This window comes from Chinchilla lanigera, unplaced genomic scaffold, assembly GCF_000276665.1.
Source record: "Chinchilla lanigera isolate Chin_1 unplaced genomic scaffold, ChiLan1.0 scaffold00050, whole genome shotgun sequence".
In the NCBI taxonomy this organism is placed as follows: domain Eukaryota; kingdom Metazoa; phylum Chordata; class Mammalia; order Rodentia; family Chinchillidae; genus Chinchilla; species Chinchilla lanigera.
In genome coordinates, this window is record NW_004955451.1 from 16,608,759 (window position 1) to 16,631,616 (window position 22,858).

General features: G+C 55.3%; 3 protein-coding genes across 8 annotated transcripts in view; 2 read left to right on the forward strand and 1 right to left on the reverse strand.

Annotated features, from left to right (window-relative positions):
- The first annotated feature begins 51 nt into the window (after window positions 1-51).
- Cntd1 (cyclin N-terminal domain containing 1) lies at window positions 52-8,337 on the forward strand. Of its 5 annotated transcripts, none has more exons than XM_013519258.1 (7): window positions 52-356; window positions 3,898-3,973; window positions 4,207-4,381; window positions 5,113-5,239; window positions 5,861-6,005; window positions 6,521-6,617; window positions 7,141-8,337. In XM_013519258.1, exons 1-7 carry the CDS (start codon window positions 182-184, stop codon window positions 7,360-7,362), a joined length of 1,017 nt encoding a protein of 338 aa, XP_013374712.1. In that variant the 5' UTR covers window positions 52-181; the 3' UTR covers window positions 7,363-8,337. The 5 variants fall into 5 exon arrangements, with proteins under 5 accessions (XP_013374712.1, XP_005394539.1, XP_005394542.1 ...); XM_005394482.2 differs by having other exon boundaries at window positions 53-356; window positions 5,077-5,239; XM_005394485.2 differs by having other exon boundaries at window positions 53-218; window positions 4,172-4,381; window positions 5,077-5,239.
- Window positions 7,837-16,973, reverse strand: Becn1 (beclin 1, autophagy related). Of its 2 annotated transcripts, none has more exons than XM_013519257.1 (12): window positions 16,848-16,973; window positions 16,541-16,669; window positions 14,290-14,375; window positions 13,542-13,600; window positions 12,906-12,996; window positions 12,691-12,827; window positions 12,421-12,615; window positions 11,518-11,664; window positions 10,741-10,890; window positions 10,022-10,082; window positions 9,308-9,450; window positions 7,837-8,632 (listed from the first exon to the last, which is right to left on the reverse strand). In XM_013519257.1, the coding sequence occupies exons 2-12, from the start codon at window positions 16,665-16,667 to the stop codon at window positions 8,464-8,466; spliced, it is 1,365 nt and encodes a 454-aa protein (XP_013374711.1). In that variant the 5' UTR covers window positions 16,668-16,669; window positions 16,848-16,973; the 3' UTR covers window positions 7,837-8,463. The 2 variants fall into 2 exon arrangements, with proteins under 2 accessions (XP_013374711.1, XP_005394538.1); XM_005394481.2 differs by having other exon boundaries at window positions 14,290-14,357; window positions 16,848-16,972.
- Window positions 16,974-22,620: 5,647 nt separating this feature from the next.
- The window catches only part of Psme3 (proteasome activator subunit 3), a 5,953-nt gene continuing 5,715 nt past the window's right edge, over window positions 22,621-22,858 (forward strand). The window contains exon 1 of the mRNA XM_005394479.2: window positions 22,621-22,832. Coding sequence (XP_005394536.1) covers window positions 22,791-22,832 — 42 coding nt within the window. The 5' untranslated portion in view covers window positions 22,621-22,790. The remainder of the gene's footprint in view (window positions 22,833-22,858) is intronic.

The following is a 22,858-nucleotide window of genomic DNA, read 5'->3' on the forward strand; positions in this document are numbered from 1 at the left end:
CTCTTGGAAGGCGTGACAACGGGAATCGGCCGAGCCTTCTGATTGGCTAAGGGGTCGGCGACCGTTGGAGCGGGAAATGCTGAGAGAGCTGGACGCGGCGGTGCTCGTGGGTTTCCCTTAGACTTGAGGCGAAGACAGACACGCCGCAGCGGGCTAGGAAGGCCCCAGGCGGCTGCTGAATATGGACAGAGCTGCGAGGCCCAGGCCGGCCTCCCTGGGTAACTTCCAGTTCGGAGCAGTGGCCACCGAGACCATTGAGGACGCGCTGCTGCATCTGGCCCAGCAGAACGAGCGGGCTATGCGCGAGGCCGCGGGCCGCCAGGGCCACTTCCGCTTCCGGGAGACGCGCTTCGTGGGTGTGCAGCTCCGGCGGCGAAGGGCTGGGGTCACTCGGAGAGATGTGTTTCTGTCTTCCGTTTTTAGTTTTTTAAATTTTAATTTAATATTTTCTGACAGGACCTTGCAGTGTACCCCAGGCTGGCCTCAAACTCGAGGCCATCCTCCTGCCTCAGCCTCCCAAGTGCTAGGATGAGAGATGCACCCTACCAGCATCCAAGTCTTGGTTCTTTAACACGTGTTCTTCTTATCCATGTTGGTGGGATAAAAACATGAAATAGAGATCCAGTGCAATCTCTGGGTGATAACAGGACAAACAGAAAATGAGGAGGTGCTAGTAGGGTTACATAAGTGGCGCAAGAGGGAAGAAACACGTTGTATGGGCGATGTTTTGTGGACAGGAAGGATGCACCAACATCATGTCATCAGAGGAAGAATCAAGAGCCAGGCCTGGTGGTGCATGCCTATAATCCCAGCACTTGGGATGCTGAGGCAGGAGGATCCTTGTGAGTTCGAGACCAGACTGAGCTACAAAGTGAGCTCAAGACCAGCCTGAACTGCATAGTGAGACCCTGTCTCAAAAAGACAAAAAGAAAAAACAAAAAAGAAAAGGAATCTATGTTCTGTTTTGGGTGAATCTAAGAAGCCAAGAAGGCAAAGATGAGTGCCCAGGGTCGGGCCCCAGAGACTGGGGCTCTGATGATGCCTTTAAGAGAAGCAGCTGGTGTGGTGGTGCACACCTGTGACCCCGGCTACTTGGGAACCTAAGGCAGGAGGACTGCAAGTTCAGATCCACCCCAGGCAACTTAGCACAGTCTGGTTTGAAAAGTAAATAAACAAGAAGGCCTGTAGCTCAGTGCTGGAGCACTTGCCTAGCATAAGTGAAGCTCTGGGTTCAATCCCTGGTACCGCCCAAAATCCAAAACAACCAAGATGACCACACTAGCAAAAGAAAGAGGAGGAAATGTAACTTCTGTTCGAGAAAACAATTGCTTTGGTTTTGGACTTGCTGAGGTCCGGGCGCTTGAAGACTAGAGGAAGATTGCTGGGAGGTTGTTTAAAAAGTGGTCAGCACTAGGAAGAGAAGTTTGTGAGTTATCTCCCTAACGTTCTTTTTGCAGCCCTGGCACAAAGTGAGCTCCTAGAGGGGAAAGAGGAGCCCGCCAAGGACGGTGCCTGGGGGAGCCGGAGCGGGCAGACTTGAGAGGAGTCGGATGAGCAGGCGGCGAGGTAGAGTTAGCCCCAGGAAGGTTTGCAGGGTGTCAGAGCGGTCCTGGCAGTGTCCTGGTGGCAGGAGAACTGCAGGAGTGAGGCCTGATGGGCGATGATAGCTCAGAGTGGGGCCCACTGCTGGCCTTTGAGGTGGTCATTTTAGCAATCTGGGAAAGGTGGAAGCCAGATTACAGAAAATTATCACCGAGTGGATGAGGAAGTGGAAGCAGCAGGTATGTCAGCCAGGCTTTCAAGAAAATTGACAGCAAACCAGGAATGGTGGTGCATGGGTATAAACCCAGCACTTGGGAGGCTGAGGCAGGAGGATCACGGTAAGTTTAAGGCCAACCTAGACTACAGAGTGAGTTCATGTCCAGATATAGTGAGACCCTGTCCCCCCCCCAAAAAAAAAGAAAAAGAAAGAAATCCAGAAAATCAAAAGCAGTGGGAGGGCTGGGGATGTGGCTCAGTGGTAGAGCTCTTGCCTTGCATGCACAAGGCCCTTGGTTCAATCCCCAGCACCACAATGGGAAAGAGAAGATGGAGTCCTAGTTCTGGAAGGGAGGTGTTATCTTAGTAGTAGGTCCGAGTGTTGGGGAGGAGAAGAGGTGCCAGCAGAAAGGATGAAGTATAACTCCTACCCACCCCCCAGACCGTGCTCAGTGTTCCTGGAGAATAAAGAGTTCCCACAGAATTCCGGTGAAAAGCAAAACAAAATCAAACAGCTGGAGAAAGAGATAGAGCAAGAACAAAACTAAGAAAGCCTAAAGTCCAACAATAAAAGGTTTAGCTAGTAACACATAGTTATGTGTCCTAGGACATTTTGCTGAATTGCTTTGCTAATTGTCTCTTGGGTGGGACTCTACCAGCAGGCTGTGGTCTGTGTTAGATAAGGCTTTGTACATGCATCTGTGTACTTTGTGTCAGGTAGATTGTGAAACTATCTTGTGATAGCTTGAGCTGTGTTTTTTCTTTTCAGTACTTAGGATTGAATCTGGGGTCCTTACACTGAGCTACATCTCTGGCCCTGTTTGTTATTTATTTGACAGAGTCTTGCTAAGTTGCTAAGTCACAAAGCTAGGCTCAAACTTGCAATCCTCCTGCCTCAGCCTCCCAGAGTGCTGAGATGACAGGCCTGTACTACCATGCCCAGCTGCTAGCTTGATTTTTATTTTTTTTTTAGTTTGATTTTTTAAAATAGCTTTTCCTCTAAGAAAGTCAAATTTCATTTGAAAACATGACAATTTTATTATATATGTACAAATGTGAGCATCTTTAATCCAAAATTCTCTAATTCTTTGAGTGTCAACATGATGTTGAGTTTTGGACCATTTCAGATTTCAGATTAGAAATCCAAATATTCTTTTCTTTTCTTTCTTTTTAAGACAAGGCCTCGCTATGCAGTTCAGGCTGGCCTCAAATTCACTTTGCAGCCTGGCCTGGCCTGGAACTCACAGCAATCCTCTGGCCTCAGCCTCTTGAGTGGTGGGACTACAGGCATGCGCCACCATGCCTGCCAAAATGCAGATGTTAAAATATACAGAAAAACAAAACAAAAGAAACCCAAATTTGAAACACTCATGCTCAAGCATTTCCGATAAGGCCACTCAGCCTGAGACTGCACTGCTTCATGCTAAAAGTTCTCTGCTCTGCAGGCTGTCTCCATAGAAGGCTGACAGCTGCTCCGTGTCCACCCCCTTGTGATAGATACTGCATGCTAAGTAGAATTCTATCTGGGGCTGTTCTTTCAAAGAGGAACAGGGAGCAGGAACTGTGCCAAGTACCCTGCCCTTCCCCGGTTCAGGGCCTGTGTCTTCAGAACAGCTCACTCCCAGTAGAACAAAACAGCTCACTTGCCACTCACCTGCTGGGGGCGAGGCCCAGCCGCCCTGGACTGCCCAGCCCGCCTGCCTGTGGGGAGAGGCGACATCTAGCTGTGGGCACCTCCAGAGGGTGGCAACTAAACAAACAGGGTCACAAGGCCCTGGAGCTACAGGAGGCGCCTTCCTGGCCCTCCCAACGCTGCGCTGAGGACAGAGTCCCCGAGCCCTCCTGAAGCTGGCTTCCTGGTGCTGTGTAGAGGCCAGCTGGTGTTTGTGTGCGGCCTGCCAAGCCTTTCATCAGGGCTCCCCACAGGCGGCTCGCAGGTCACCGAGGGGCATCGTGTGCCTGTCCTGCCTCTGATCGCTGCTGGCTGCAAAGGCAGCTGAGCTCCACGCTGGTCACCGGGCTCAGCTTTCTCACCTCCTGACCCCCCACTCCCAGCCCCGTGGGGCTTTTGTGTGGACCCAGAGCGTGCAGTGGTGTTGGTTGCCCTCGTGAACGAGCCTCTTCTTTTCTGTTTGGCAGAGTTCATTTTTCTGCTGTCTGAACAATGGTGTCTGGAGAAATCCGTGAGCTACCAGGCTGTAGAAATCTTAGAAAGGTAAACCCTGAGCAGAGCCCTTGCGAGCCAGGAGAGGCTAACGCTCCCGAATTAACCAGAGCGGACGCTTGCCCTCCCTCCCCAGGAGAGCTGGCGGCTCACCCTCCTTTATTTGTGAATGTAAATGTCCCAGCCAGCATCTGATACCCGGGAGAGTGCAGTGGAGCAGGTGGAAGCACAGGCTCCCTTTATTTGCAGGTGCGGGTGGTCACGTGCCCCTCCCCTCCTCGCAGGTTTATGGTCAAGCAGGCGGAGGACATCTGCGCGCAGGCCGAGGCCCAGGTGGGGGACAGCGAGCGGACAGAGGCTCGCAACTGGAGGGCTCGGATGGAGCAGCTCTGCAGCAAGTTTGTCCTCCGCCTGGTGTCGTGTGTCCAGCTAGCCAGCAAGCTTTCCTTCCACTACAAAGTAAGCAGGGGGCTGCTTGTGGGCACCTGTTAGCGAGAAACCAGCTCACGGGAGGTGGCTTGGGAGGCCCACGCCTAGGCCAGGTGACGGCGCTCAGGTGGAAATTCCAGAGAGTAATTACGCTCCCCAGCGCACCCCCTAAGCACACAGAGGCGGTCATTCAATAGCCCCAAGTCCTGTTCCCAAAGTCGAACTGCTGGACAGATGCCACTGTTCACATAGGTCAGCCGTCCTTCTCTCAGCCTCAAGGACAGTTTACCGAGGTGCCCAAACTGCCAGCCCGTCAGCAGTAGGGGCGGGCGGTCGCACTGAGGAGGGCACCGTGTGGCGCACCCTCGCCTGTGCAGTGAAGGGTCACGTGTGCCGCGGACGCTGGTCTCTGTGGCGGCGCTCGGCACGGGGCTGCAGCCTGGAAACACTGACCTGCGCCTGAGGGATTCTTCACCGAGTGGGAAAGACACAGCCAGCAGGGCTCAGTCCAGACGGCTGGGAGTGCCCCGCTGCAGGCGTGTGCCCAGAGAAAGCAGACGATCTGAGGCTCTAAGCAACCAGGGGACAGTTAGGGAGGCAGGGAAAGAAGGGGCGGGGAGGGGGGTGGGGGGGAGGGAGCAGGGCGAGCTGCAGGCCCTGCGGAGCTCTGCGGTGGCGCAGTGTGTGCAGCCTGTATCTGACCCCCCTGGTTTTCCTTTGCTCAGATCATCAACAACCTCATGGCCTTGCACTTCCTCCAGGCCCTGGGGTATCCGTACACTAAGGAGGATCTGCTGGAGTCGGAGCTGGACATCTTGAAGTCCCTGGACTTCCAGATCAACCTCTCTACCCCCCTGGAGTACGTGGAGATGCTCCTGGAAGTTTTAGGTACATTGAGTTGGGAAATGTGGGTCGGAGACTTTCATGGAGGGCAACAGAAATGTGCCCAGAGCTTTGGGAACAGCGGGAAGGATCTGCCAGCGAGGAAGAGCAGGAAGACTGTGGTGCCCCTGGGTGACCAAGGTGTCCCCTCCAGCACTGTCAGAGGCTTAGCAGTTAGTTTCCACCTGGGCTCCACACACACTTCTCTTATTACAGGGTCAGAGTAAATTTTATGGACAGGAATAAGATAAGAGAAACAGCCAGGCATGGTGGAATATGCCTGTGATCCCAGCACTCAGGAGGCTGAGGCAGGAGGATTGCTTTGAGATTGAGGCCAGCCTGTGCTACAAAGTGAGTTTAAGGTCAGCCAGAACTGCACAGTGGAACCCTGTCTCCAAAAAGACAAAAAAAAAAAAAAAAAAAAAAAGGCAAAAAAGGAAAAAGAGGACCCCCCCCCACGGCACATATGCTGCAGGTGGAGGCTTCTTTCCTGTTCTTTTGTCTTTTAAAGTTGACCTGCTCATGGAACTTAGCAACTAGTAGCTGAACAGTGTCTTGTCGTACCCGGTGCTGGTGGGCAGAGAACAGCTGCTCAGTGCCCCACCGTGCCCGTTTCATCCCATCCAGGGTACAACGGCTGTGTGGTCCCAGCCACACAGCTGCACGCTACCTGCCTGACCCTCCTCGACCTGGTCTACCTCCTGCATGAACCTGTGTACAAGAGCCTGCTGAGGTCTGCTGTGGGGAACACCACGCCCAGCCAGCTGCAGGGGTACGGGCTCTCCCGGAGGCAAGGAGGCGGGGCAGCACGCAGGGTGGGCTGGGCCCGGTTTTCACAGCTGCCCGCATGCTGAGCCCAACCAGGAAGGCCCTGAAGGCTCTTACTTTTACCTTTAAGTTAAAGTAACACACTTTCCTTCCTAGGTTTTCCTTTCTAGCTGTTCATAATTTGAGATCACTGAACTGCTTAGTCACTTAGGAGAAAAAAACAGTCACAGGATTGCAAGTTGGATAGAAGTGTTTGATTACTGTAAGTCAGCTGTCAAAAGCCCCACTGCTGATTTGTTCGGGGACAGATGGGCAACAGAAGCTGTCAGCCACTTGGCCAGAGGCTCGCGTTCGGCTCCAGCTGAGCCGTCAACATGGGCGCAGGTCAGGAGCCGGTGCTTGACCACTCTCAGTCTACACATCCAACATAAGAGGTCCCAGCTGAGGTCCCAGGGCCTCGGGACATGGGAGGCCGTGTTTCCTTCCAGCTCCGACGTGAACAGGGCTTTAATCCCTCAGGGAGAAGTTCAGCTCCGTGGAGGAGGACTTCATGCTGCTGGCAGCGGGGATCATTGCGGCCAGTGCTTTCATCCAGAACCACTCATGCTGGAGCGAGGTAGGCACCGGAGCAGGCGCGGGTCCATCGGCCCTCGGAGAGCAGGACACCTAGAGGTCACTGCGCCACGCCCCAGGCTTGGGATGGTACAGCAGGCAGAGAGTGGGTCCCAGGGTGGGGCAACTGGCAGGACCAAAGCGTGTGCTCGTTTTCCTCATGGGAAATGAGAGCCTGCGTTGAGCTTGTTCAGCTCTCCCTATGGCTATGACCCACGGCTTGCGAACATTCAGCGAGAGCAATCTCCCAAAAGAAAATGTCAAGGCCCAGCACCCGGCCTGCGCTCCCCGGAAATGTCTCCAGGGCAGGACCTGCCGAGCGAGCGCAACACCATGCTGACAGTGGGCAAAGGTGCCCTGTCGTGGTGCGGCCTCCAGGTAGCACCAGGGTCTGACTGAATTGCCCGTCGGTGGAGGGAAGTGAAGTTCTCATCTGGCCGCAGACAGCATCCCAAGCAGTGCGCATGCGTGTGTACACCCACACGTGCCCAGGCCACCAGGTAACAGGAGGCCGGTCTGCTCTGCAGGTCATGGGGCATCTGCACAGCATCACCGGCATCGCCTCGGGGAGCATCGCCGAGTTCTCCTACGCAGTCCTGATCCACGGCGTCGGAGCCACCACCCCTGGGCGGCAGCAGCCTGCTTCCCCCGTGCAGGCTGCCTGGGAGCGAGCGCCACCGCTCAGGCTCCCACTCCCACTCCCGCCAAGGCGGGCAGAAGGCGCCGAGGCCAACAGCCTCCCACGCTGACGTTCATGCTCCCAGCCTCTGGGAGCTGATGGTTGCCAAGTTCAGGCTCGTTCTGCATGCACCAGGGGAGGGGGGAGGGGGGCAAGTGTGTCCTTTCTGTCTCCTCAGACCGAGACTGTCAAAAAGCCAGGCCGAGGTAGATCCGTAATGTTGGTTCGTTTCTAACAAGCGATTCCTGGCTTTCCTTTAATTTCATTAATGGGGACCATCAGACAGAGAGAGAAGACTCTGGGTGACTGTCATAGAGGTCCCCTGTGTCTCCTTTGGTGTAAGGTCCCTGTTCTGTCTGAAAGCGACATCATACGTTTTTCCTGCAGGGCTGTTTTCACTCGGATGTTGGGTTTTTCCCCACTAGTTTTTTAAAAACTGAAACCAAACCACCTTCGCGCTTCACTAGGGTTGCCACACACTTGCCGGGAAGTCAGCTTTCCCAGAACACAGTGTACACGGGGGCCCTCCGTCCAGCTACCACACTACAGCAAACCTTTTATTACAAATACAACCTCTCCGAACGGAACGTCCCCAACACACCAGCTCCACGCCCGCACGGCCGGCCCAGCCCGCTGCGGGGAGAGCAGGGCTCCCAGTCAGTGTCGGAGCCGGAGCCAGGGAGGGGAGCAGCGGGCTCAGTCTCAGGCTCCCGCGGGGGCATCACGTGATCGCACGCAGAGCGCGGGCACAGCCTGCACGCCGTTCTCGCTGTCATCCAACGGCGCTCGCACAGCTCTGCGTCCCAGTAGAAACCAGAGTTTCTACTCCGTATTTATATAAGCGCAGGAGGTTGAGAGAGAAAATCCAGTGAAAGCACATCAGCTTTGGTTCAACTCGGTTAAAACAAGAAAGTGCAATGAGTCGTTTTTCAGGGAGACAAAGAAAGGAAGGCAGGGGCAGGAGTCAAAGCCAGGCCGGGGCGGCGGCTGCAGTTCCGGGAACCACTTGCCACATGTTACCCTAAAATAAAGCGGCTTTTGGGGATTTTGTCTCTTTTGGTGTTGTAAGCGTGCTGTTTAATATCACCCAAATTTAGTTTAAAACTTTTTCTTCAAACAGAACAAAATTTAAAGCCTTTAGGGCGATCATCCCCCTAAGGAAAAAAGGAAGTCATTTGTTATAAAATTGCGAGGAAACCCAGGCCAGACCCCACTTCAGGTTGGTCAGCATGAACTTGAGTGCTTTTGTCCACTGTTCCTCGGAGTTGAACTGGGTTTTGATGGAGTAGGAGCCCCCGCTGCCGCCGGTGTCCTCGATCTTGCCTTTCTCCACGTCCATCCTGCGGGCGGCACAGAAGAGCTCTGTAACTGAGACCCGAGCCAGCGTGGCGCGGCCAGCGGGCAGGGCAGGGACAGATCACGGCACCGTGCAGGTCACCTTATCTAACGGAGTTCTTGGTGGGGAACTATGTTGTATTTTGGATTTGCTTGAAAGTCCAACATCAAGAAGTCTGTCACAGAGCCTCACTGCCGCTGCGGTGCAGGGGCGGGACACACACCCGAGCGGCGAGAAGCCCACAGGGGTGAGTGAGGGTCACAGCACTTGGCTCTGTGTTCCTGGGCTTCCACAGCTCACGCAAGGAAGGAGGCCTGTGTGTCAGGTGGCAGGCCCAGCTCAACCTTCCTGTCTCGGGCTAGTGTTTCCACCCATCCCGGACTCCCGGGCAGCATTCCTGTACATTTCCAGAGGCTGCGGGGGAAAGCCTGCCTCACACTGGACAGCAGCTTGAGCTTGGTGCCGAGAAAAGTCCCAGAACCACCTGCGACTCCAGGACCTGGTAGCCGCACACCGCCTGCCTTCAGTGCCGGGCCAGCCTCTGCCACCCGCCTGGCGGCGTGGGGGTCTGCACTGGCTTCTGCCTCCCACCACGGACACGGCCTGCCCACATTCTCACAGCCCTTCCACACCACTCCATCTGGTCCCCCCGAGGTTTCCTCAGTCTGGGGCTACTGACCTGTAAGGAAGACAGAACCGCGTCTCGCCCTTCTCCACCTCTTCTTTGAACTGCTGCACACAGTCCAAGAAAGCTACCATGGCGTGGTCAAACTTGTTGTCCCAGAAAAACCGCAGCCCTCCAGAACAGTACAGCGGCAGCTCCTGTCCAAGTGAGAGAATGGCTGTGGCCACCGTGCCCGGAAAGGGGGTCCCCAGTCCTGTCGGCCTCTCCGGCCATCCTCCATCCGTGTCCACTGGAAATGAGCGTGGCACAGCCTTGTACAGCGGCAACAACCTTGAGCAAATCCAGCACTCTGGCGGTGTCTCCCAACAGGGGATGCGCCAGGCCCACCCCACAGGGTCCTCCTCGGCCTGGCCCACACGGTCTGATCTGCCCTGCCCTTCTCGATGGGCTAGAAAGCCTGACTTCCTCCACACAGAACTATGCCTGCACATGCACTGCCCCTTCAGTCTGAGAAGGCTCCTGATGCCAACATCCAGGCGAACCTGGGCTGGGGATGTAGCTCCGCGGCACAACTGCCTGCCTGACAAGTGCAAGGTCCTGAGTTTGATTCCTGGTACCCCTCCCCAAAAAAGGCAAACCCTTTTTTTTTTTCTTAAGTACCAGGGACGGAAGCCAATGCTTTGTGAATGCCAGGCTTGTGCTCACCAGTGAGCTACAGCCCAGGCCTAAAACACAATCACTTTGTTAGGAGGACTAAGAACCCTGTACCTTGGACTTGTCTGCCAGCGACTCCAGGTATGAATGGTTTCCATAGGGAACAAGCCGATACCTAAAGTGAGGGGAAGACAGAGATGGATTCACGACTCTGCCTAAAATGACTGCTGGCTTTTCAATCTGCTTCCTATCCACGCACTTCTCTCCCACCTCCCCATAATATTCACAGTGAAAAGACTTCGTTGCCGAGTGTGGTAGCACACGCCTGTGAGCCCAGCATCAGGGATGATGAAGCAGGAGGGTCTCGGGTTTGAGGTTATCCCAGGTTACATGAGTTCAAGGCTAGCCTAGACCACCTAGCAAGACTTCATCTCAAAAAACAAACTATCAAACAAAAAAAGACTTTGTTTATTAAAAAACTGCATTTATTATATAAATGTCCAGGGGCCTTTAGACTAATACATCATAGACTAATATGTGTTTGGGGGTCAGATTTTTTTTTTTGTCTTTTTCAGACAGGGTTTCACTGTTCAGTTCAGGCTGGTCTTGAACTCACAGCGATCCTCCTGCCTCAGCCTCCCAGTGGGTCAGATTTAAAAAATAACTGAAACTCTCTTGAGGAACACTGAGGTTTTGTAAGGCTGGGCTCACCAATCACCCTGTCAGTGGGAAGAACCTTGACAGATGGAAAACCAGACTCAGACAGAAAGGGGCCACCGCCCACAAGGACCTCCAAGGGCTGCACCGCACCTCCGGGAGACTGCTTCCCTCACCTCTGAAACTTCAGGCCCATCTTGCTGGCCAGGGCGTGCAGCAGCAGCACAGTCTGGCCCCAGGCAGCATTGATCTCGTTCCACTCCACGGGGACGCTGGGCAGGCGGCCCAGCCTGAAGTTGTTGATGGTGCCAAACTGGCCGCTGTGCCTGTGGGGCAGGCAGCGGGTTCCCGACACCAGAGCCAGCCCCGCTCTGCACCCGGTGTGCATCCCCCTGCCCGAGCTCCAGGTGCAATGTCCCCTACGCGCCCGAAGCCTGAGGCACCCTGTCCCTTCCGCTCAGATGTTGAAGTGGAAAGTAAGGTGTCCTCGAACACTCAGCCCCGCCCCCTCAAAACCTGTGTGCTCGGGCTCGGGACAGGGCTCAGTGGCAGAGCTCCTGCCTTGCATCCACAAGGGCCTGGGTTTGATCCCAACACACAAACACACGTGACAAAAACCCTGCTGGCTCTCAGGGCTGTGCACGTGTCCCCTTCTGCAAACTCAGCGCGGCTCCCGCTTTGGTCTTGACGCCCTTCCCCAGCCCCGCTCGGGGAAGTACAGCCATCGGACGCAAGTAACACTGCGACACGTGCTGGCCAGCCGGACAGAGAAAACGTCACAGGATACAGGCTCGCGTGCAGCCTGTGAGTCCAGGCACGGGCAGGCACCCGGCTGGGGTGAAGGTGACCTGTCATCCTGCTTTTGGGGAGGTGGGGCCCCCGGCTCAGAAGTCCGCGGCGAGGGCCCAGGTCTGCAGTGTCCCTGCTGCACTGCGCCTCGCCCCCCTCCTTACCAGATGTGGAAGGTGGCGTTGAAGACGTTGGTCTTCTTCAACTTGTCCAGCTGCATCTGGGCGTAGCGCATCTGGTTCTCCACGCTCTTGAGCTCATCGTCCAGTTCCAGCTGCTGCCGTTTGAATTCGCTGTACTCCCGCTGGTACCTGTGACAGCCAGCCCCGCGGAGGCCGTGTTGGAGGCCAGTTTCTCTGACCTCACCGCCCTCTGGGTCCAGCACTTTCTATATCTGCACAGACCCGGTCAGCGCGCACGTGTGCCTTCGCTGTTTTGCATGGGAGGCACAAAACTGTCTCAGGTTCCAGCTGCCCAGATGCAGAGAAGGTGCAGGAGCAAAGGACCCCTCTCAACTAGGACAGAAACCTCCTGTACTTCTGCTCCTTTTCAGAAGTGAGCTGAGTGGCTTCTTCCACAAACCAGCCGGAAATGACCCTCCTCAGCCTCGCTTCCCTATGCTATCATCCTTTACGCACCAGTACCAGTGCGCTGGTCACACCACTTGGTAAAAAATCCACTTTGTCCCCGCTCCTTGTGTGGACACTGGGTCTCTTCGAAAGATGAGGCTCTCTCAGGCCAAGAGCATCACGGGATTTGAGCTCAGCTGGTACAAACACAGGCTGGCTCACCCCAACAAGCCGTTCCCTCTGGAAGGAGCCAAGACTGCAGCCTCGGCCAGCACCCTCTCTTTAACCAGCACCCCCTTTCCACAGGATCACACTGACCTTTCATCCCTGACCCACCACGAACCCCCAGAAAAAAGATCTGGAAAAATGACGCAGGATCCAGAGTGCACACTGCCTGGCTCAGCTGCCTACCACACAGACACGCACGGGACAGCCTCGCGGGAGCCGCCCGCACTCAGCCACAGGGGAGGGTGGGGACACAGGGGCCGGGGCACTCACTGGGCTTCCTCCTGGTCCAGCTGCTCGGCCTCGGCCTGCACCGTCTCCAGGTTCTCTGCCACCGCCTTGCGGTTCTTTTCCACCTCCTCCAGCTCCTGGATCAGCCGCCCCTCCTCCAGGGCCAGCTCCTCCAGCTCCCGCTGTAACTGCTCACTGTCGTCCTCGGTCATCTGTTCCAGGATCTCCAGACAGCGCCTGCCGGGGACAGGGACGGATGGCGCACGTGACAGGGAAGCCGGGAGCAGGTGAGGCCCTGCCCGAAGCACTCACTTGTAGTTCTGACACTCGCTCTCAGTGACGTTGAGCTGCGTGTCCAGCTGGTCCAGGAGCGTATCCGTGCACTCCTCACACAGTGGGTGATCCACATCTGTCTGGCCTGACATGATGTCAAAAAGGTCCCCGGTGACCTGGAAGTATGGGAAGGTCAGGGCGGGCCACCCCACTCTAGCGGGCATTGCTGCTGGATGCGGCCCAGGCCCACTTGCCTTCAGCCTGCGGCTGAGGTTCTCCATGGTGCCACCGTCCGACGCCTCCCCGATGAGCGTGAAGCTGTTGGCACTCTCTGTGGACATCATCCTGCAGACACCACCAGCCCCTGGTTGAGGGGCTCGAAGGCCCGGCCCGGCCGCCTCCCAAGGGTGCCTCTCCCCCGGGGAAGGCTTTGCTGGGCTCCACAGGGCACTCAGCCCGAGGAAGGCCCAGGCAGACTACGGAGGGCGTGGAACCGCTGTGTGTACAGCAGAAAGGGAAGAGCGTCAGGGAAGACCCCATAGAAAGTTTCGCAGTCCTCGCCACCAGCTGTCTCTGCAGCACCAGTGACAACTAGGGGCCTGGGCAGCTGGCAGCGTCTGCCTCCTCGAAGCCGCTCAGATGCCATCTCTTTGGTCAGCCAGCCTCCCGCCACATCCCTCAAGCCCCCATCAGCCTACCACCCGTCCCCTGTGCGACCAGCTATGTGGAAACCCAACGCGGGGCGGAGGGCCGGGCATAAGGCATGCGTCTTCCCTCTGAGAGCCCCAGGCAGGGTGACAACTCGTCAGCACCCCCTGGCTCAGGTCTCAGACTCCGGGCTGAGACCCTGCTGGCCTGTGGCAGGGAACCGGACTGGGCAGAGCAGGCACCTGGCTGGGAGGATGAACCTGCGGGAGACGCCGTCCTGGCGCGTTTCAACAAATGGCTCCTGGGAAAGAGAGCAGAGTGTTAGCGCTCCGCGCAGCCACACAGCCACTGGCTCTTCCCTGCGTCAACATCACCCGCCCTGGGGAACAGAGACGGAGGAGACGGGGTTTTCGGGGCTGTGAAGGGTCCTTGGTACAGAGGAACTGGAAGTCCTGTCTGATTGGTTCTGGTGGGGATCAGCACTTCCTAGCTATGTTTACTGCATTTATGATGAGATTTACATTTCTGAACGTGTAGCAGCTGGGGCAGGGGAGAGACTGCCCCACCACGGTACAAGGAAACAGCCAGGTCAGACTGCAGGAAGGCTTGCCACGCCGCAGCGTGGACAGTTCCACTTTCAACCCCGCGACAGGATTCATACGTGAGTCACAGACTTCGGTGGCCAGGCTCCTGGCCTCTGCTCGAGGGCCTTCTCTAGCCATCTGCAGAAATCCCCAGCCACTTCCTGTCACCTGGGCAGGACAAGTCTCAGGTGTGTGCTAAGCGCTACCCCACAGGAAGCGGCCCCTGCGCAGGGCTCCCCTGCAGGTGTTCCAGGCCCAGCCACACCCCTGCTTCCAAGGGCAGCTTCCTGGGGTCCCTTCCACATTAGTGACTTGTGCTCACAGCCTGCACTCTTACAGTCACACACCCAGCCTCCCACACAGCACATGAGCTGTACAAGGAGAACCACAGGCCCCACTTTATTACCTCCCCTGGGTTTGGCTCCTCCTCCTGGGGCTCTCCTGGCTTCGCCTGGGCTGTGGTAAGTAATGGAGCTAGAAGCAAGGAAAATACTGAGCGAGAAACAGTCTTTTTTCCTTTCTCTTTCTTTTGTTGAGACAGGGTCTCACTATGTAGCCCAGGCTGGCCTCGAACTCACAGCAATCCTCCTGCCTCAGCCTCCCGAGTGCTGGGATTACAGGTGTGCAACACCAAACCCGGCAAGGAACAGTTTTATATAAGCAGGAGAACTTTACTAAACTATAGGAAGAGAATCTGGAACATCCTCATTAACACTCCTACTCTTTTTTTAAATTAACACTTACACAAAGAATCTATTGTCTTTTCTCTTTTCCCCATTAAGGCAAGTTAAGGAAATGCTGAAGTTGTTTCATTTTCTGTAGTACCGTGGATTGAATCCAGGGTCTCACACGTGCCAGACACAAATCTAAGCCTTTTATTTTCAGACAGCATCTCACTAAGTTGCCCATTTGGGGCTTGAACTTTTGATCGTCCTGCCTCAGCCTCCCAGGGTGCTGGGATTAAAGGCCTGTGTCACTGCACCCAGCAGAGACTGTTAAAAATTTAAAGGCATGAATAATGGATATCATGCCTAGGGTGGTGGCGCACACCTATAATCCCAGCACTCAGAGGCTGAGGCAGGAGGATTGTTTTGAGTTTGAGACCAGCCTGGGCTACAAAATGAGCTCAAGGCCAGCCTGAACTGCATAGCAAGACCCTGTCTCAAAAAGACAAAAAATAAAAAGGATATAATGATTACTTTAAAAAGAGCCCAAGCCGGGCATGGTGGCGCACGCCTGTAATCCCAACACTCAGGAGGCTGAGGCAGATTGTTGCGAGTTTGAGGCCAGCCTGGGCTACACGATGAGCTCAAGGCTAGCCTGAACTGCATAGTGAGACCCTGTCTCAAAAAAGGCAAAAAAAAAAAAAAAAGGATTATGTGAGCGTACCCATTTGTAAAAAGTGCACAATATATACACAATGAAATCCTATTTAACAAAAAAGGAAAAAAAAAGATGAAAAATGCTGTCACGTGCGATATGCGGGTGAAACTAGGGGACATGACGCTGCGCTCACTCACAGGTGGAGCCTAAGGCTGGCCCTCACAGGCACTGGGAGCACAGTGGTGTGACCGGGCTGAGGGCTGGGAGTGCAGAGTGGACAGGCGGGGAGCTCGGGGGCAGAGGCCAAGTTCTGCTCAAAGGGGAAACACCGGTTCTGTGTTCTACTGCACAGAACAGTGACTGCTGGTACCGGGGACACGCTGCGCATCTCCAAAGCGCTGGGGGAAAGATGTCAGTGCTCTCATCACTAAGAAGTGAGAACTGTCAGCAGAGACACAAACACCCAGCCTGATTTGGACACTGCACAGTGTGTATACGTACTGAAATATCACATCGTACCGCACAGTACAACAACTTAGAGAGAAAAGAGTGAAAACCGTAATTACGAGGAGATGCCAGGCACGGTGGTGCATGTTTGTAACCCTAGCAGCCAGGAGGAATCACGGAGACTTTGCAGCTAACCTGGGTTACAGTCAGTTCCAGGCCAGCCTGGGCTAACTACATACTGAGCTCTGTCTCAAAAAACAAAACAAAGCCAGGCATAGTGATGCACTGCTGTCATCCCAGCACTCCGGACACCGAGGCAGGAGGATCACTGTGAGTTCAAGGCCAACCTGGACTACACAGTGAGTTCAAGGCAGCCTGAACTGCTTAGCGAGATCTAGTGTCAAAACCAAACGAACAACCGACCCTCCAAAAACTGGAAATAATCTTTACAACTCTCTTATGAGGCAAGTTTAGATTTTCAAGTAAGAAGCGGACTCCAGGCCCATCAGCTAATTTCAAAGGACAATTCCGCCGTCTGTCCGAGACGTCATCTCACTTGCTGGGCTTCTGAGACGACTCTTCCACGGAGTAGCGCGGGATCTCTGGGAGCCCCTCACCTGCCTGAGTCCGGGTCCCCGCGCTGCCGTGAGAAGGGCTCGCCACAGGGGGCGCTGGGGGGGCCGAGGGAAGTAATGCCTGTCGCGCAGTCGGGACGCGAGGCCGCGCCACCGCGGCTCCTTCTCGCACACGCGCCTTTTCCCTGGGGCGGGGGCCGGGAAACACCAACCTTCCTGCTCCAGAGGGCACACCCTGTCAGAGCTCTTTCCTGTGCCCGGGGCGGGGAGCGGACCACGTGCTGACCATGCCCTTTCACGGGGGTCGCTGACCTGTGAGCTCCTGGATGGTGACGCGGTCCAAGATCTTGAAGCTGGTGTCCAGTTTCAGGGGCTGGCTGCAGCGCTGGCACACGAAGCTCACCTGCATGGTGCTGCTGCACGCCTTGGACCCTTCCATTCCTGCAGCGGGGAAGAGCAGGCGACGTCAGGGGCCCTCCGGCCGGGGCCACCACCTGCCTCGCCTGCGGGAGCCCGAGGCACCGGGCGGACCGGGCTCGGGGGCAGCCCGGCCAAGGCAGGGGAGAGGCCAGGGGTCCTAGGCTCCCTCCTGAGACGCAGTTCACCCTACGCTTTTCACCTCGGGACCCAGGTCCGCTCTACCGTGGGGGCGCCGCGGCCTCGGGTACGCCCCGGAGCGAGGCGTCCAAGTCTGCCATCGCCCAGGCTTGAGCGCTTCCGGGAGCCGCGGAGGACTTCCGGTTGGTGCCGGACGTGACGTCACCGCGCCCCGAGGCGGTGCCGGGAAGGGGCCGGAGTGGGCGGGGAGACCGGGCGCCCAGAGGTGGAGGCTGAGTCCAAAGAGGTGGACGAGGAGGCGGATCCCTGTGTTCTCAAAATCCTTGTTTCTCCTGGAGATATGTCACTCCTCGGCCGAGCCATTTGTGTTCTGCCTTCAGTGTCTCGTGGTCTTGTTTGTTTTGATTTGGTTTGGATCTTGTTTTTCTAGTCCTGGGGATTGAACCCAAGGCCTTCACACTGAGCTGCATTCCCAACCCTTTATTTTTATTATTATTATTATCATTATATTAATTTATTTATTTTTGTGTTTTTGAGATAGAGTCTCGCTATGCAGTTTAGGCTGGCCTTGAGCTTACTTTGTAGCCCAGGCAGATCTGGAACTTGGCAATGATCCTCCTGCCTCAGCCTATTGAGTGCTGGGATTACAGGCATGTGCCACCACACCCAGCTTTATTGCTTTTTATGTCCAAGTAATGTTCCATTGCTCAGGCCTGCCATATCCATTTCTCCAGTTCTCGGCTCTGGAACACGTGCACTGTCTCCGCGGCGGGTGTCATGAATCATGCTACTCTGAGACCCGTCCACAGCTTGTTTCGGACACCTTCACTTCTTTTGGGTGTCTCCATGTGCGAGTGGGAGGCAAGGTCACATGGTCATTCTATGTGTAGCCTTTCAAGGGACTGCCGGCTAGTTTCCAAAACGACTACACCATTTTACACTTCTCCCAAGCAGTGTGTAAGGGTCTCAATTTCTTCACATCCTGCTCAACTTACCTTTTTTCCCTTTATTTCTCTTCCTCTTTTTTTTTCCTTCTGGTAACGGGAATCAAACTCACAACCTTGCGCTTGCCAGGCAGGCGCTGTGCCGCTGAGCTAAATCCCCAGTCCCCTTTCCATACTTTATTTTGAGACAAGGTCTTGTCTCATGGCCAGCCTTGAACATGTGATCCTCCTGCCTCAGCCTCCTGAGTAGCGGCTATTACAGGCAGCTTTAACATATTTCTTTTCTTTTCTTTCTTTCTTTTTTTTTTTTAAACCGGGAATTGACCTCAGGCTTGCCAGGCAAGCGCTTATGCCACTGAGCTACATCCCCAGCAGCGTATTTCTTTATTGTTGAAATTTTCCAATGCTTCCAGCTTTGGTGATGACAATGCCACAGGGAAGGGCACTGTTGTGACAGAGCCTCAGAGCTGGGGGTAGCAAATGGAGAGCGTGCCCTTTTCATGTCTTTTGCTTAATGTTGGCAATTGCTTTCAGAGAGGTTGCCCATAATTCTGTTGCAGCTGCAGTGCTGTCGGAGGGAGCTGTTTTTGAAGCTTGGACCCGTGCTGTGGCTCATATATTTGAGGGACGAAAGCACAAACAAAAGGCCCTTCCCTGGCATTCTAACTGCCGTCACCAGTTACCCGGAAGGCTGATGATTTGGCCCTCTGTGCGCCTATCGCGGTTCCTCTCTTATGAATTATGTTTGATTCCTTTGCTTATGTATCTATTGCATTCCTAATCTTTTTCTCAAAGAACGTTAAGCAGTTTTCGTGAATGGCTTAGCAAGTTAAGGTATTTTCCAGGTGTGCAAAATTTTTACAATTTTAGGAAGTAAAATGTACTCGTTGGCCAGGTGTGGTGACGCACCCCTGTAATTCCAGCACGTGGAAGGCTGAGGCAGGAGGATCGCCAAGAGTTTGAGGCCACCCTGGGCTACCTAGTGAGTTCAAGGCCAGCCTGAACTTAATAACAACACCCTGCCTCAAAAAAAAAAAATCTACCTGTTTTCTTGGTGATTTATGTTGCTTAGAGAATCACCCCCACGTTCAGAAGTGACCTCCCTATAGTTTTAAAGGGATGCTAGCCCCTGTTGGGGGGTCGGGTGCGCCCCGTGGAAGTGGGTCAATTTTTCTGGCCTTTGCTGAGTGCGTAGCTAAGTCTTTAAGCCTCCTTCCGAAGCGATTTTTCCAGCGCCAGGCGCCCTCTAGCGGAGCTACGTGGACTCACACCCGCGCTGTCCGCACCTAGGTCTGGCGTCTTCCGTTCTTCCTGCCCTGCTGCCACTGACAGCTGTCACAAAGGCTTAGATTTGCAGTGTCACCGGGCGTGGTGACGCACGCCTGTAATCCCAGCACTCGGGAGGCTGAGGCAGGAGGACTGTTGGGAGGACTTCTGGGCTACAAAGTGAGCTCAAGGCCAGCCTGAACTGCATAGCAAGACCCTATCTCAAAAAGACAAAAGTAAAAATGAAAAATAAAAAAAAATAAAGATCTGCAGTGTCCTCAAAGCTCCGAGTTGGGAAGGGGCCTGGCCCCGGGGTGCTGTATGCCAGCGGACTTGCTGTTGGGGGCTGTGACTGGGGTAGAGGTGGCCCTGCCTGGCTGCTCCCTTTGCCTCCTTCCTGGCCGCGCCAGGCCTCTCTGCCATGCTGCCCCGCCCTGGAGCAGCCGCCCCTGGGCTCAAACCGTGAGCCAGATAAACCCCTCTTCCATGAAGTCGAGGGCGTTGGGCACCGTGTCCTAGCCAGGGAAAAGTGGCCAAGACAGACGTCTCACCCGCTGGGTTTCACACCAGTCTTTGCCATACATCAGCCCCCTGGCTCTGAGCAATTTTGCCAGCCCTTCTGAGCCTGGTCTTCTCCTTCACAGCGTGAGAACACCACGCAGTCCTGGACGGGACATGGTCGTGTGAGGGGGAGGTGAGGTGGCTTGCTCGAAGCACAGTGCGCCTGGCATAGAGAAAATGCCCTGGAAAGTGACAGTGACCATGCGCTGTATGTGAGGGTCCTGGGCAACCAACATCGTACCCTAGTGATGGGTTCCGAGTGTTTCCTGAGACCCTGCTGTGTGCCGGGCACTATTCTGGATCGGCAGGGATGGTTAGTGAACCGCCGTCACGGCTGCTGTCCAAGAGGACAGAACAGGGATGGGGATTTAGCTCAGCGGCACAGCACCTGCCTGGCAAGTGTGTGAGGTCGTGAGTTCGATTCCTGGTACCAGAAAAAATAAATAAATAAAAAGAGGACAGAACGTAGCCGTTGCCACGGCGGATGAGTAAGACTGTTTTAGGTAATGTTGGTGTTTTGGGTTGGATATGTCCCTCCTTCCCCAAAGGCGCTGAAGACGCCCTCCTCTGAAAGCGTCTTTGTGGTCGATCAGGTGGTCCCTCATCCACCACGCCTGGTGCGTCATTAGAAGGGGCAGTCTGGACATGGACACGAGGAGGAGGAAGGGGATGTGAAGAGAAACACTGTCATTTCCGACCCAGGGGACACCTGCGGCTGCCGGGAGCTAGAAGTGGGAGTGCAGCAGGTTCTCCCTGGGAGCCTCCAGAGGGGCGTGGTCCTGGCACAGCTCGGTTTAGACTGCTGGCCTCATGTTGGGCACCGCGCAGAGAGCTTCTCTGACCATGGCTGCTATGATCTGCTGTCTTGTCTCTCACGAACACCATTTCTCACAGCTACACCAACCCCACAGAATTCTGTACTATGAATTACTTACCGGCACTTATTAAAACTCCATTTTGCAGTTGCGACTCAGCATCGCAGCCCTCGGCCCGGATTCTAGTTAGTGCAGAGCTGGTACTGGAAGGCAGGTCTCTCTGATGCTAGAGGCTGTAGTCAGGTTTTGTCTTTTTGAGACAGGGTCTCGCTATGCAGTTCATGCTGGGCTTGAACTCACTATGTAGCCCAGGCTGGTCTCGAACTCACAACGATCCTCCTGCCTCAGCCTCCTGGGTCCTGGGATTACAGGCATGTGCTACCACTCCCGGCTTCACTTCACTGCACATTAACTGTATACTCCTCCACCTCCCCTAGTGCAGAGGCCGCCCCAAGGTGAATGTTCACCAGCAAGGGGAACCCCAGAATGGAAACTTGATGCAGGGTCTTTGCATTTAATCTAACCACCCGCTCCTCCCGGTTCACCGCCTGTGGCTTCCTTCAGCCGGCTTTTCTCAGCCATCCTATCTAAAATAGACCCATGATAGTCTGTTAGCCACTTGTTTCCTAACAGTAATCAAAATTTGCAGTGATGCAGTGAGTCTACTCTGGAGTCTGTCCAGTATTAAGCCCTACCTGACCAGGGGCCTTTCTTTTCCTTTTATTTCCTAGAGCTGAGGAACAGGTAGCTATTGAGTAGCACAATGAGGTTGTGTAAAAACATACACCAAGTGTTAAAGTCTTGATATAAAGAACATAAAAAAAATTTTTTTTGAGACAAGGTTTTTCTATGCAGTTCAGGCCAGCCATGAAGTCACTGCATAGCCCAAGGTGGCCTCAAACTTGTGGTGATCCTCCTGCCTCACCCTCCAGAGTGCTGGGATTACAGGGATGTGCCACATCTATTTCTTATATAGGTTATACACTTAAACGATAGTACAGTCATCCCCTGGTGTCCTGGGAGATTAGTACTGCCCAATACAATGAAAATGGTTCGTAAGTAGTCGTTATAGTTTAGAGAATAACGACAATTTAAAAGTCTGGACATGTGTAATTTGTGTTTTCCACTTGCTGCTGTTTAGGTCCTGTGGATTCAAAATACACAGAAGGCTGACTGTATAAGCTGGACCTAACATATGGTTAAACTTAATTTCATCTCTCATTTTCTTTTTAAAATGTGATGACTGGGCCTGGGGATATAGCTCAGTGGCATAAGCGCCTGCCTGGCAAGTGCAAGGTCCTGAATTCGATCCACGGTACCGGAAAAAAAAATGTGATGACTGCCGGGGGTGTTGGCTCATGCCTGTAATCCCAGCAACCAAGAGGCTGAGGCAGGAGGATCGCTGCGAGTTCGAGGCCAACCTGCACTACAAAGTGAGGGCAAGGCCAGCCTGAGCTGCACAGTGAGACCCTGTCTCAAGACGACCAAAAAAAAAAAAAAAAATGTGGTTACTAAAAGGCTCTAACCTGTACCGGAGCCTGGCACCCTACTGCATCCTGGCCCGTTTTATGGAGTGGAAAAGCCAACGCTAAGAGACGCACCGAGTGCGCTGTGAACGAAGGGACGCGGCCTCAGGTTCCCGTGAGGAAACGGGACTCAGCTCTGGTTCTGGTCCAGATTCACTGTCCACACCAGCTCGCCCTGGCCCCGCGCTGCCACACCTGGGGCATCCACCTGCCCACGCCCACCACGTTGCTGGTCTCTCAGGCCGCGGAGCTCAGCGGGGCGGGGAAAGGGCACAGCGGAACCTGTCTGTGTGGCTTTAGCCTTAGCGCTCGGCGGCGGCCCCGGGAGGGGAGCGGGAACCTCAGCGCGACCCTGAACTTGGTCCGGCCACCTGCTTCCTCCCGCACGTCACTGAGGCGCGACGGGGTCGTCCTGAGGGCGACAGCGGTGTAGGTCGCTGCTGAAGGCGAGTTCTGGGCCAACGGAGGGGCCAGCGTCTCTGGGTCTCTCCAAGACGCTCTCCTCTATACCCCTCCGCCCGCAGCGCCCGCACTTTCCCTTCGCCGTTTCGGGAAGCCGGAAGCCCGAGATCCCCGCCCCAGCGCGGGCCGAGCCGCAGCGCGCCTGCGCGGACCACGCGCGCCTCCCGGCGGAGTCCGGGCGACGACCTGTGACGCAACTTCCGGCGTGAGCGCCGAAAGCCGGGAGGGCGAGCAGGGGAGCGAGTAGGCAGCAGGCGGCAGGCGGCAGGCGGGCGCCGGCACGGAGGGAGCGAGCGAGCGAGCGGCCAGAGAGCCAGCGAGGGCGGCCGGGTCCCGAGGGCAGCGGAGACTCCTCAGGTCCCTCCGGCCCCCTCCCCGGAGCCCTCAGCGCCTCCGGTCTCCAGCGGGACGGACACGGCCCGGTCCGGCCATGGCTTCGTTGCTGAAGGTGGATCAGGAAGTGAAGCTCAAGGTAGCGGCACGGGTCCCGCGCTGCTC

Bases quoted from the DNA above. Each gene is read 5' to 3' on its own strand.
- Cntd1 (XM_005394482.2), top strand. From the start codon at position 182: ATGGACAGAGCTGCGAGGCCCAGGCCGGCCTCCCTGGGTAACTTCCAG. The intron at 4,382-5,076 runs GTAAGCAGGGGG...TCCTTTGCTCAG, and splicing joins AGCTTTCCTTCCACTACAAA to ATCATCAACAACCTCATGGC. The intron at 5,240-5,860 runs GTACATTGAGTT...CATCCCATCCAG, and splicing joins GATGCTCCTGGAAGTTTTAG to GGTACAACGGCTGTGTGGTC.
- Becn1 (XM_013519257.1), bottom strand. From the start codon at position 16,667: ATGGAAGGGTCCAAGGCGTGCAGCAGCACCATGCAGGTGAGCTTCGTG. The intron at 10,891-11,517 runs GTAAGGAGGGGG...CCTGCCCCACAG, and splicing joins AACGCCACCTTCCACATCTG to GCACAGCGGCCAGTTTGGCA. The intron at 10,083-10,740 runs GTGAGGGAAGCA...CCCTCACTTTAG, and splicing joins ATGGGCCTGAAGTTTCAGAG to GTATCGGCTTGTTCCCTATG.